This window comes from Lutjanus erythropterus, chromosome 9 (assembly GCF_056507025.1).
Source record: "Lutjanus erythropterus isolate fLutEry1 chromosome 9, fLutEry1.hap2, whole genome shotgun sequence".
Lineage (NCBI taxonomy): Eukaryota > Metazoa > Chordata > Actinopteri > Lutjaniformes > Lutjanidae > Lutjanus > Lutjanus erythropterus.
Window position 1 is genome coordinate 27,680,395 of NC_139325.1, and position 13,586 is coordinate 27,693,980.

The 13,586-nt window shown below is 40.4% G+C and overlaps 1 protein-coding gene across 3 annotated transcripts in view; it reads left to right on the forward strand.

The window, feature by feature from the left end:
• mag (myelin associated glycoprotein) overlaps nt 1-13,586 on the forward strand; it is a 35,748-nt gene that overhangs the window by 17,049 nt on the left and 5,113 nt on the right. For 2 of the 3 annotated variants that reach the window (XM_084726997.1, XM_084726998.1), the window contains exons 6-11: nt 1,832-2,128; nt 3,358-3,615; nt 6,081-6,341; nt 7,397-7,702; nt 10,358-10,457; nt 11,089-11,185. In XM_084726997.1, the coding sequence (XP_084583123.1) occupies nt 1,832-2,128; nt 3,358-3,615; nt 6,081-6,341; nt 7,397-7,702; nt 10,358-10,457; nt 11,089-11,185 (1,319 nt within the window). The remainder of the gene's footprint in view (nt 1-1,831; nt 2,129-3,357; nt 3,616-6,080; nt 6,342-7,396; nt 7,703-10,357; nt 10,458-11,088; nt 11,186-13,586) is intronic. The other variant, XM_084726999.1, reaches the window with a different exon arrangement.

Here is a 13,586-nt window from a genome sequence, read left to right on the forward strand (position 1 = left end):
TAACACTAGGCCTGCTCAGGCCTAGTATTAGCATGCATCCTGGATGATCCGATCACATATTGTGTACTGTTTGTCAAATTTACAAGAAAGACGAAATAATTAAGACTTCATCACAGACAGCTTTTCACATCTGCTGAGGGTAAGAGAGCCCAAACACGTCATTTGCATTACAGTGAACCAAATAATGTCCTTATAGGACTAAACATCCGCTGCAGTAGTTAAAGCTGTGATGAGGTTCAGGTGAGCGGAGAGCATGCAGAAGCTGAAGGAGTGTTAGGCACCAGTTTTTTGAAAAGCTCCACTGAGGACACTCTACAGCTTCACAATGTTCCAGCTCAAGGACTTTTGTTTGAGAACCAGCTCTTTTTTGGGGGTCCAACACCAACCAAAACTGAATTCAAGAAACAAGAGCGCTGCCAAGACCTGGTAACTACTAACTGCTACCCTGCTACTTGGTAAGCTAACCCACCTCCAGGCTGTTACTCTTTTTTTGAAAATAAGTCAAGTTTTCCCTCTTTTACACACTCAAGGTTAGAAGTAATCCTTCAGTATGGCCTAGGACTCATTGCGTACACACACTAAAAGATTGTGGTCGCATGTGTCCCAGACCACTTCAAATGCATCCAAGGTCAGTTCACATCTGTACTTATAGCTGTCCACTTGTGATTGGATCACCCAGGATGCATGCTAATAAACTCCTTCACTCAAGGCAGCAAGTCAGTCGCCACCTGGAGGGAGCGATCCATATTTTCTGACAGAGAACCATGGCCTCTGACTTAGATATGCTGACTCTCATCCTGGCCATTTCACACTCTAGTGCAAACTGCTCCAGTGTGTGCTGAAGGTCATGGTCTTACGAAGCCAACAGAATCACATCATCTGCAAAAAGTAGAGACACAATTCCAAGGTTTCCAAACTGGACGGTCTTCTCAGCCCGGCTGCATCTTAAGATCCTGTCCATGAAAACATGGAGACAAGGAGCAGCCCTGGCAGAGGCTAACATCTGCTGAAAGTGTGTTTTACTTTGTGACGAGGATACAGACGCAGCTCTCACTTTGGTTATAAGGACTGATGTAACCAATAAACCAGGAATATGAAATCAGTTTACAGCTAATAAATATAATAATTATTAGAGTTTAGCCTTTAATCACTTAAACAAAAAGGCTGAAATGATTCATTAAACTAAGTAAGCAATGATCATCATGTTTTTATCCAAGAACTTTCCATTTTCTCTGACTTTTAATTGGGATGACAATGCCTTAATAGCTTTTACATTGTTTTTTACTTTTTTACTTTTTGTCATTTCCATTTTTTTCATTTATTTTATGTTACTGTTTTCAATTTTTAAGGTTACTGTTCTGTTTTATTGAGTGGTACAGTATCTTTGTTCTAGTTTTCCGCTTAACCTTGAGCTGCATTTCAAAAACAAACTGCCTTCTTGATGGACACTCTCTTAGATGACATCACATCATACTCTAAATTCTAAAACAGCACCCATATCTGGTGTACCATTGCCACCCATGGCCACTCTTAGTATTGCTGGTTGAATATACAATAACCTATAGGCTACTGGACTGATAAGGAACACTGCCATTTTATTATTATTGTTAATATAATTATTTAAAACATTTGAACTTGCTGGTACAACCCTTATCAATTATCCAGTATAAAGTAGTAATAAGGGTTTCTGCTATACAACAGTACTGGTAGCACTTTTGGTGTCCCTTTCAGGAAATGCTATGCAAAAAATAAAAACTGCTTTACAAATTATGTTGCTCTTATTATTATTCATAAAGAAATCCAGCAATGTCTTTGCATTCCTGTCCACCAGATCAACCCAACATTGACGTCCCGGAGGAGATCGTCAGTGATGAGAATCTGGAGCTGACATGCTACGCTCCAGACAACTGCCCCGACATGACTCCAGAGATCCAGTGGATGTATACCGACTACCTGCCCGACCCAGAGTTCAGCTCTGACTATCTGGAGGAGAGCAACACAGCGGTACTCTCCAGCACCCTCACTTTCACACCCAGACCCATGCACAACGGGCAGCTCCTGGGCTGCAGAGTCTACTACCCCAACACCACTCTGGTTTATGAGAGGCTCATCTCTCTAGACATCAAGTGTAAGTTGAAAAGCAGCTCACACTACAAGGCCAGCAAGTAATAATGATGCTTCTCCACTTCCATCCATAGTCTCAAAGGGACTCTTGAGTCCAAACAGCAATTATGAATTCCTATTAAGCAAAGTTTTTTTGTGAGTGGCTTCAAAGCAGGAGATGACTCAGATGTTTTCTGTTTATTTTTTGTGTCATGCAGCATCACCTTTTAAGTTCCAAGAAAGGCTTTAATGCTCAAGTGGAGCTAAAACTAAAGTTAGCTTTCAGTTGACAAGATGCATGTATATATGTGAACCTGGATACAGTGTAGCCCCTTAGGTTCTAGTTTGTCCCATTGGCTGCTAGAGGTATTGAAAAAAAATCCCCTGTGTCATTTTTTTTCAACTTCTGAAGGGAGGTTTGCCAGAGACAATTTGGGAACCACTGGCGTAACACATCCATGGTTGACCAACTTTGTTTAGGGCTGCAAGAGTAGAATCAGCTTTTCAGAATAATATTCCTCGGCACAAAAAATTAAGATGCACAATATGGCAATTAACAAGAAATGTATCTATTTAACAAAACTGAGAGTCTATTGCTATGCTAGTGGCTCTGTGAAACTGCAGTTAGGCGCGTTGTTTTTTTTAAGGTAATATTTCTTACATCAGCACACTAGTATACTCACAATGACTCCGCTAACATGCTGATGATTAATGAAGATAATAATGCAGGTATCATGTTTCTAGTGTTTACCTTTTTAGTTTAGCATGGTAGAATGTTAACATTTGCTAATCAGCATAAACAAAGGGGTGATAAAAGTTGTTGCATTTCTTGAGGGGCACACAATGCCAAATTTCTATCCAATTGATGTTAGACATTGCACTAAAAAGGAAAAATGTCAACCTTATGGTAGCGCTGGCGATGTGAGTGTGAGTGGTTGTCTGTCTGTATGTGTCAGCCCTGCGATGAACTGGCGACTTGTCCAGGGTGAACCCCGCCTCTCGCTCAATGTCAGCTGGGATGGGCTCCAGCCCTCCATGACCCTTTGGGAATAAGCAGTTGCGGAAATGACTGTAGCCCTATTATTGTTCTGCTGCAATGTTCAAAAAAGGGCTACAATTTCTACAGTTTGAATCAAACATCAAAACAAAAATTCAATGTGAAAATCTGTTTCAGCAGGAGAGATCAACACATTTTTAAGAGGCAGTCATTCAATGTTGTCCAGAGTCCTAAATTCATCTTACTTTCCCTCACAGACGCTCCACGCTCGGTGTGGGTGAACGTGTCCTCAGAGGTGATGGAGGGCAGCTCTGTGATGCTGCACTGCGAGGTGGACAGTAACCCTTCTCCCAGGATCTCCTGGATGTTCGGAGACCAGGAGCTTCTGTGGGACACGGCGTCCAACATCTCCCTCTCCCTGGACGATGTGACGCCTGCGCAGGAGGGAGTTTACACCTGTGTTGGGGACAATGGCTATGGCATCATGAACACCTCACTGTACCTGGCTGTCAAATGTAAGTCCCTGAGACAGTAGCTGTGTCCCAGTACCAACATACATGTTGTACACACTGTATACAACTAGGGTAGTACAAAGCTTGAATTTTCCCTTTAGAAACAGAAAAGTCTACTGAAAAAGTTCACCTCTGATGGGCAGCTGTTGTTGGCCTGGATTCACAGCAGCTACAATCAACAGAGAACCGAAAAAAAGCCTCAGAACATCCATAGAAACCTCTTAAAGCTGTTGTTGATACGTACGTTCAGTATTTCTCAAACTATCCCTGCTTCATCGATAAATCAATATAAACTACAGAGCTTCAGAGACACCAGGAGACAATGGTGAAACAATAAAAAAGTGTTTTGGGCAATATTGTGGAGAAACCAGAGCTGTGTCCAAAATCCATACAACGTGCTAATAGTATCATAAATCAAGGTACTTTTTTGTTTCACACACACACTGAGTGACACAAGAAACAACGGTGATCTTAGAACACCACTGCCAATTAAACTTTACCACAAGAAATAAAACAAGAATTTAAAGATACTAATGATCTTCCTGAAGCTCTATAGTCACAATAGTCTGTTTTTTTTTCATTTCATTGCAGGTCAATAGTCTTGATCAGCTGCACATTTTAAAAGAGTGGATTGAGTATGCATATTGCCATGTTTGAGTGTACTTTTCTTTTTATCCTGTCCTTAACTTCATACTTACAACCTGCTGATCATTACAACCAAAAAGTTGTGATGTTGTGTAAAACATAAAAAAAGACAGCATGCAGTCATTTTCAAATTCTTTTCAACCTAAAGTCAATTGAATATAGTGCAAAGACAAGATATTTGATGTACAGACTGATAATCTTCATTGTTTTTCGTAAATATACACTCATTTTGCATTTGATGCCTGCGACACACTTCAAAAAGTTGGGACAGGAGCAGCAAAAAAGGGGAAAGTTGTGGACTGCTCAAAAGACACCTGTTTAGAACATTTGCCAGGTAAACAGGTTAACTGGTAACAGGTTATAGTATCATGATTAGGTATTAAAGGGACATCTTTGAAAGGCTCAGTCCTTCACAAACATGGATGGAGTGAGGTTCACTACTTAAAACCATGTGGGCAAATAGTCCAACAGTTTAAGAACATTTGTCAACACACAACTGCAGTAATTTAGAGATTTTACCATTTATAATCCATAATATTAAAGGAGAATCCAGAGAAATCGCTAAATGTAAGGGATAGAACAAACATCGAAGGCCTGTGACCTTTGACCCCCCAGGCATTAAAACCCACATAACTGTAACTTGTCAGTTTGTTGCTGCACCTACAAACACAAATCAAGACTCTACTATGCAAAGCACAAGCCATATACCAACAACATTGAAAAACGTCACAGACTTCTCTGTGTCCAAGCTCATCTGAGATGGACTGATGCAAAGTGGAAAAGTGTGCTGTTCCCTGACAAGTCCACGTTTTAGATAACTGTGGACATTGTGACCTCCAGGCTAAAGAGGAAAAGGACCATCCAAACTGTTACCAGCACTAACTTCAAAAAACAGTATCTGTGATGATATGGGGATGAGTTAGTGCCAATGGCATCATGGGTAACTGTTACATCTGTAAATGCTGAAAGGTACATAAAGGTTTGGGAACAACATATGCTGCTTATTTCAGAAAGACAATGCCAAGACACATTCTGTATGTGACACAACAGGGTGGCTTTATAGTAAAAGAGTTCAGGTACTAGACTGACCTGTCTGCAGTCCAGACCAACAGAGACCCCGGACTGCTGAGGACCTGAAGTTGTATGCCAAGCAAGAATGAGAAAGAATTTCATTTTCAAAACTGAAACAATTAGTGTCCTCAGTTCCCAAATGCTTACTGAGTGCTCTTAAAAGAAAAGGTGATGTAATACAGTGATAAACAGGCTCCTGTTGCAGGTATCAAATTCAAAACGAGTGTATATTCACACTGCTCATAGCGATGAACCGACAGAGAGTGATCACCTGAATATGCAGCTCCCTTTGGCTTTATGAAGCTTCAAAAACAATTTCATCTGTCCAACCCTAAACTGTCACTGTTGTGGTTCACTCTTTCCATGTCTGCTCAGCAGTAAACAGCAGGCAGACACACAGACTGGCTGGTGAACATAAAGGTGCATTTAAGGAGTCCTTCAGAAATTGGCAGAGACAGTAAACAGCAGGTAGTCAGAGACACGCCTCCAAATGAATGCTAATGTCACTTCATAATTGCTCGATATGTAAATAAGCAATTGGTTGCTAACAAATCTGCTATATCAACCTAAAAGATGATGATAAATCAGTGTTGTGTTCACAGCTTGTTTTCACTGCAGATTTGAAGAATTGCAGATTTAACTAAATTGTGTACCTTGAAATTGGAGCAGGTAACATCGTATATTTCAAAGACTTTGCCCAACTCTGAAGAAGGAAAAAAGAAATAGCTGAATTTCTCTACATTTTGTTACAGACCCTCCCCGCGAGCCAGTGGTAAATGACTCTATGACGGTACTGGAGGGAACTTCATTGGCCCTGCACTGCAGCACCCAGGGCAGCCCGGCCCCAACCCTCACCTGGCTGAAGGACGGGGAGCTGGTTGGCACCATCACTGCTGATGAGCTGTCCGTGCTGGAGATCGCAGAGATCACACCGCAGGGAGACGGACAGTACCGCTGCCTGGCCGAAAACGAACATGGAAGAGCCAGCAGCTCCCTCAACATCACAGTAGAGTGTGAGTGCTTCACTGTCCTGCATTTCATTCCACAGTTGTGAAAAACTAGCATAAACAGTATAAAATGAGCTGTTAATGAGCAGTAATACTTTATTTGAAAGGGTGTGTGTATACTGTCATTACAGTCATAGCCATGTCATGACACCTGTATGAACATGAAGGGGTTGGTGTCATTGTCATTTGGTCAGTTATGACACTTTTAATGCAAAGTTGACACATATATGGATGGAGACGTCTCTGTTCTTGCAACTTGACATTAACCAAGACAAAAATGTCTTTGTTATGACAACTTGACATTAACCAAGACAAACATGTCTTTGTTATGACAACTTGACATTAATCAAGACAAAAATGTCTCTGTTTTGACAACTGACATTAACTAAGACAAAAATGTCTCTGTTCTGACAACTAGACTTTAACCAAGACAAAAATGTCTCTGTTCTGACAGCCGACATTAATGATGACAAAAATGTCTTTGTTATGACAACTTGACATTGTCAGACTTAAAGAAATTGTTCATGACAAGTTGAATTTGTCACGAATATTTTCTTTGACCTCAAGTAAAGTGGTACATTTTTTGACTTGCCATAAAGAGGTCATTAAATGTATTATTCCAGTTTGACAACAGACTATAGTCCCATTGTGATTTAGCTTATACAGACAGATAGAAGTTAGCTAGTTGACTTATTACTCTAGTAGGCTAAATGCTATCTGCTGCTATCAGTAGCCAGCATTAGCCAGTTAGCTCAGTTAGCTGTGGAGCTAGTTGCCTAATTAGCTGACTCAGCCCCGGGTGTTATAAGACACACCTTCAAATAAAGTGTTACCTGAGCATCTCTAAAGCTGCTGTTGCACGCTTTTAAAATACAATATTCAGCTTACATACATTACACATGCAGAATTATCCCTGTTCAGCCTATTTCCATTGAGTTTGTGAGCATTTCTTAACCAAAATATGAAGTATAACGGTGATATAAAGCTTAGCTTTTATATTCATGTATGTTCATATTCAGTGTTGTTAATCTAGCTCTTTACTCTGCTTCCTCCCTCAACAGATGCCCCGGTCTTTCTGGAGGAGTCAAAGTGCACAGTGGTGAGGGAGGGTGTCCAGTGTGTCTGCATGGCCACAGGAAACCCCGAACCCACCATTGAGTTCTACCTGCCCGACCTGAACGTCACCATCAACGAGACCGATGGCCGGTACAACTTCTACACACACACAGACGGACACACCTCCACGGGTATGATCAAACTGCGGGAGAAAGGCGAGCGGGTCGACAACGGCCCCGCCGTCAACGTCCACTGCAGCATGTACAACATGTACGGAAGAGAGAGCGTACACCTGGAGCTGCAGCAGGAGAGTGAGTAGTCTTACTGTACACCTGTACTGATTCTTTTATTTTTTCCTATTTTTTCTCCTTTTTTCATTTAACAGGGACGCTACAATTTAACATAGTTCCAGTACAGAGTATTATTAAGTATAATGAGAGTTTATAGCTGTTGGTAATGTTCAACTCTTGTACTCTGTTGGGCTTTTACATGTAGGTCTACAGTATGTACAGTAAAATATACAGCTACAAACATCATAAAACCACAATACACTTTAGACATGCAAGTCAGAAATTTGATTCTTGTTTGATAAAATCATACCAAAATGTCCTCCTTCTGCCACTGACTCTTATTTGTCATCTTTCTAACAGCATTCCTATGTCTTATGCACTCTTTGTCATTGTTTAAACCACTGTTTCCCAACTTGAGGTTCCTGACCCCCACTAGGGGTCAAAAGAAAACTGTTTTTCAAAATATATAGTAGGCCTATATCATTCATTAGTGTGAAGAAAGGGGAATGAAATTAATGTTATTTTAGGAAACAGTTCAAACATGCATATTTTTCCTCTTATCTGCAGCGCTATTTATCCTTCTTGATAGTTTTAGGGGTGAGGTGCAGAATTGTGGAGATAACAGCCGTAGAGATGTCTGCCTTCTTGTGGGACTCAAAGCACCAAAAAATACATTCTAGTGGAAAAAGTAGTAGAAGAGTACTAAGGTACAGACTAACAGGGTTTTCTAAATGCATGAGTTAACATTGTGCAGATAAAGGCCACTGTTTCCAGAGGTGATAGTGGCTCTTTTGGGCAGTTGCATGAGCTATAGCAGTGTTCACAACGTTGATTTTTCACCTGTGTTTGTGACCAACAATTGTATTTTTACTTTAGTGCAGCATAGTGAAAAAGTTAGGCTAATTTTGTGCATCTCTGAATTCTCCAAGCAACTCTATTCTCTGATCCAACCAAGACTTAAGTAAAAAATCTCAATCATGGCAGAAATATCAGAGAGGACTGGGATACCAGATTTGTAAATAAATAGAGTGATTATTCAGGCATTCTTCCAATGTACTATAGCATCCTCGTTAGCTGCTTTGTAGGATTATGTGCTACTTTTCCTTTTGCCCATACCTCATGCAAACTGTTTGTTCATGTGGGATTGTTCTGAAAACAACATAAACACATTGTTGGTTTTGGTCTCTTCATGGGATTCATGGGATCATGACAGTAAGAAAAGATAGATGAATGTCAGCCTTATCCTTTAAAGGTCCAGTGTGTAAGATTTACAGTGATTTATTGGCAGAATATGGCAGAAACAGGATATAATATTCAGAATTATGTTTTCAGTAGTGTATAATCACCTGAAAATAAGAATGCTTGTGTTTTCTGCACCTTAGAGTGATCAGTTTAAATCTACAAATCTACAGTGGGTCTGGATCCTCTTCCAAGAAGGTCATCACGTTGTACTGCCATGTTTCTACAGAGCGGACAAACCAAACACCAGCTCTAGATATACAGCCTTTTGTGTTTTGTATGAGTTTCATGGCCACCGTAGTAGAGGTGCACAGAGACATCATTATTTGGATCTGTATCTGTTAAACCTCAAACTTATTTATCTCTGTATCTGTATTTGGATAGAAGACCAGATGTGACTGTGGTTTATACCAGAAGTCACATTAAATCAGCAAATGTTTTATTTTCTGAACATTTCATTACTATATGTACTAACTAGGGGATATTAAAAACATCAGAAGCTGAAAAAAAGTATATTATAGAAATATCCTTCAGTTAAGGGGAATAATCTTAGTGCATTAAATCTGGCACACTGCTCGGTACTGGCATATGTGTTGTCCAATATGTGCTGATATGAAAACGTACAAAATGTAATACTAACAGTTTTTATTTATAAGCTTTATAGGCAGCATTTTGTGTGTATTTGATCCTTTTTCTTAATTCAGGTTTGATATATACATATATTTTGCAAACATTTGTGTTTTTTAATCATATTTATAATTAAAAATACTAGTGAAGCATTACTGTTTCAGTGGCCTAATATAATTTTGGATAATAAAGTTTATTGTTAAACTGTAAAGTATCCTTTGTCCATTACATATCTTTGTCACAGGTGTTAACCATTTTTGCGGGATCATTGCAAAAAATGTGTATTTACATGTATATATGTAACCTCCTAATATCAGCATCAGCCTCAAATTCCAATGTTGGTTGAGCATTAATGTATATGATGAATTGTAGTAAACCATTTTTCACTGTGTAGGTTATTATTTTTTATTATAATAATTAAAAGGATGGTTCACCTCAAAATCAAAAGTACATATTTTAAATTTTACACTTGTAGTCCTATTTGCCCATCTATATTGTTCATCTACAGTTTTAAAGATATCAGCCATAAAGATGTCTGCTTCTCTCGAATATAATGTAACTAGATGGCATTCGGCTTGTGGTGCTCAAAGCACCAAAAGTACTTTTGACATTTCTGTTGAGTTTTTCAAATGTAAATGTCTAGATTAGTAGACATCTCTAAGGCTGATATCTCCAAAACACTGCAAAACAATATAGATAGATAAACAGCACCACAGGCCAGAGGAAAAAATATGTGTTTTTGACTCAGGGGTGAACTGTCCCTTTAAGGCGTAAGTCGTCATTTTTAATTTTGATCACCTTTGTTTTCAGAAAAGTACATGATGGCAGTTATAGTCGGCACCATCGGAGGAGTGGCGGTTATAGCCTTCATCATTGCAGCAGTGAGATACGTTGGCCACAACAACAAGAAGTGAGTATGAATGACAAACTAATAGAGAAGCCGATGCGAGGCAGAAGTAGTCATTTTCCTCACTAAGCATTTTCTGAAATCCAAGGAAACACTTAAGCCTTGTCATCCATTCTAAAACACATTTGATGCACATTGTATATGAGTGAATGTGGGACTGATGTGGACGTGAGAATCATTCTCCAGAGCAATTTCAGTTTATTTGCCAGGACAAGTCGCTGTTGAAATCCTTGGAGATCCACATGGGCTGCCTTGTGGAGTGGGTTAGAAAGCTGGACTAACCTTATATTTTGCAGGCACAATTCCCTGCTCTGACACCGCTTCTGTATCCTTGACCTGCTACGCTAAATACAACCCAGGTAGCCCTCTTAATTAACCAAGGTGTTTTATTTTAGCCTCAAGGCATATTTGGACCCCCAAATTTGCAAGCTTTCTCTGGCAAATCACCCCTGAAGTGGGTGTGAGCTCAGCGACTAAACCCATGAAATAACCACGTCACTCACAGCCACAGTTGGCCTCCAGCATAACCTTTACAGAGCTTGTTGTTGTTTTAAAATGGATGCCCAGGCTTGGCGTGTCACCCTGCGTTAGTGGCAGTCGAGACCGAGTCTGATTATGTGACTCCGTCCCCCAGAGAGAATGGCAACCCTAGGCAGGACGTGGTCCTGGAGAACCCAGCTTTGTACTACAGCGCAGTCAAGAAGGACAAACAAAATCTGAGGAAGAAAGTGGTGAGACATGCTGATGTCAATGATTATGATTATGATGGCGGATGGGTTGGGTGACCATTCTCAGATTGTTTGGGGTAGAGTCCTGCACTGGGTCGGGTATCCGCGGGTACCCACCCGCCGACCTGCAAAAAAGCATTGGGTAACGGGAAAAAAAAATAGATTTATATAAACTCACAGGTGCTAGCATGTGTAAAAATGAACTTATTGGCCCTTTGCTAAGCCCCGCCCTTTTTGGTCACTGTTGCTATGCCTGTCAAGCTTTCCTTTCCGAAGGTTTGTTGGATGATATTAGTCCACTTTTCTCTACACAACAGTGGCAAATTAAACATTGAAATTGGGAGTAGGTCATTGTTGAAAAACATGTTTCTTGATTCCACAGAAAAGTAAACAAAAGCAGCCTCTCGTTAATAGCTGACGACCATGGATTCTGTCGGTTAAAATGACGACTATCACTAGCAGATTTAATAACTGTAGCTAGCTAGCTAACGCTAATTCTTAAAGTCCTCAAGTCAGTTGTGAAGTTCATCCCAAGTGGACTTTTTTTTTCCATCTGACACGTTAAAACAAGAACCCTCTGAAAGTGTTGTAAACATGTAAAGTTACTTAACAGCTGTATACATGATATAACAATTATGCTAATAGACTGAGGCTAAAGCTAGCTTACACCCCAGCAAATATTGGTCAGATGGTGAAATATAAAAGACAGAAAAACACTCATTAATATTGTAAAAGGGAGCACAGGGAGTAGATTAGTGCAGTTGACTTTGAGACGGTCACCCAGCCAGACCAGCCAGACTGTGATTACCTCAGGAAGAGAGCCAGAATAGGAGCTAAGCTAACCAGGCTTAGACCAAGGAGAGCGAGCCACAGAGAGATGTTGTCAGTGGCCCGCTTTGTTTCTGCACCAGCCCACATTCTCCACCTCAATCCCCCCACATAACAAATCCCAATGTAGCCCCTGGGATTAAGCCACAAGTCGGGCAAATGAGGTGGTAACATAAATTTGGCTGGAGGTAACATTACTACAGCTAGTAAGCTAGCATTAGTTAGCTGAACATGCTAACACAGTTTATGTTAGAGCAGGTAAAGACAAAGTTTAAGCCATTCCCCACGTGTGCTCTTGTGTTTTACATTTTGGAGAGACTGCAAAAAAGATGTCATCATCCAGACTCATGAAACACAGAGTATTGCTGGTGTCAGAGCCCCACGCACACCGCTTCAACACAGAGAGAAATGCAAAGCTTAACAGGCCTGCAGTGCCTCATTATAGTTGCTACGTTATGATCAGACAGTTGCTGTTCACAGGGGAGGTTCAGCAAAGGATCAGTTGTGGGCGGGCAACAGATGAGAACATAACACATACAATAGAATAATATGTTTTTTCTCCCAGAGAAATCAGAAATGATTGTGTCGTATTTTTAATATTACTATTCATTAATGCAGTTATCTCAAGCCTAATCAGCTGGCAGGATTTTATTGTGAAAGTGGACAACACAACCTTTGACTCCACATCCCTCCAAACAATGGGACATCACTGTATGATCTGACCATAGATATAGTATATAACTCGATAGTGGATACAAAGATAGCGCCCATTCAGTCCTATGAGAGTTGCTTGTCGGCCCATAAGCCAAAAAAGTTTTCTAGTTTCCAGGTTTACTTCCTGGTTATATGGCCCACTGCACATGCACAGTGGTGTTTTCTGCATTGACCCCGCCCACAAGTTCCTGCTTGGCCTGCAGACTTTAAATGATAATGTAACAGATTCTTAAATTGCTTTTTTTTTTCCAGCACAAGGAAAGTTTTACAAATATTAAGACTCCACTGATCAAAAATAATAACAATAAAAAGATCTTGTTTGCAGTTTGGAGTGTCATGTCAACAGTTTTACATACAGTTGCTGCAATACTGTTGCAGCAAGGCTGAACAGCAATGCCTGTCTGATTTTATGGATCTGACAGTGATGGAGGACAGCAATACTTTGTCCAAGGCCAAGTCGGACATTTCAGAGGAATTCAGTGCACCCAAAAACTGTGAGAATAACATTGCCTGTCTGGCTTTGCTGCGTGTAAAAAGTTTTTAAATGTATCAGGTTCTGATAGCTGCGAGCTAGTTTCATCGTCACTGGAGAAACACATCGACAGCTGCCAGAGCGCAGGTGTTGCACCAGATAAGAACAGAAGTGAGAGATTGTGTATGTGTGTTTAATCACGGTTGAGGGTTGAGTTGTAGGGCTTATATTCACGGTTCCGTGAGAGTACGGATATGAGATAACTGCGGGTAACAGGTTGGTTCTGGCTCTCAGCTTTGCGGGTGCAGGCGGGTTTTTACAAAACTGAACCCGTGCAGGACTCTGATTTGGGGTTGTAGTTTTGTTTAATGCAACAAGTTGTGAAATATG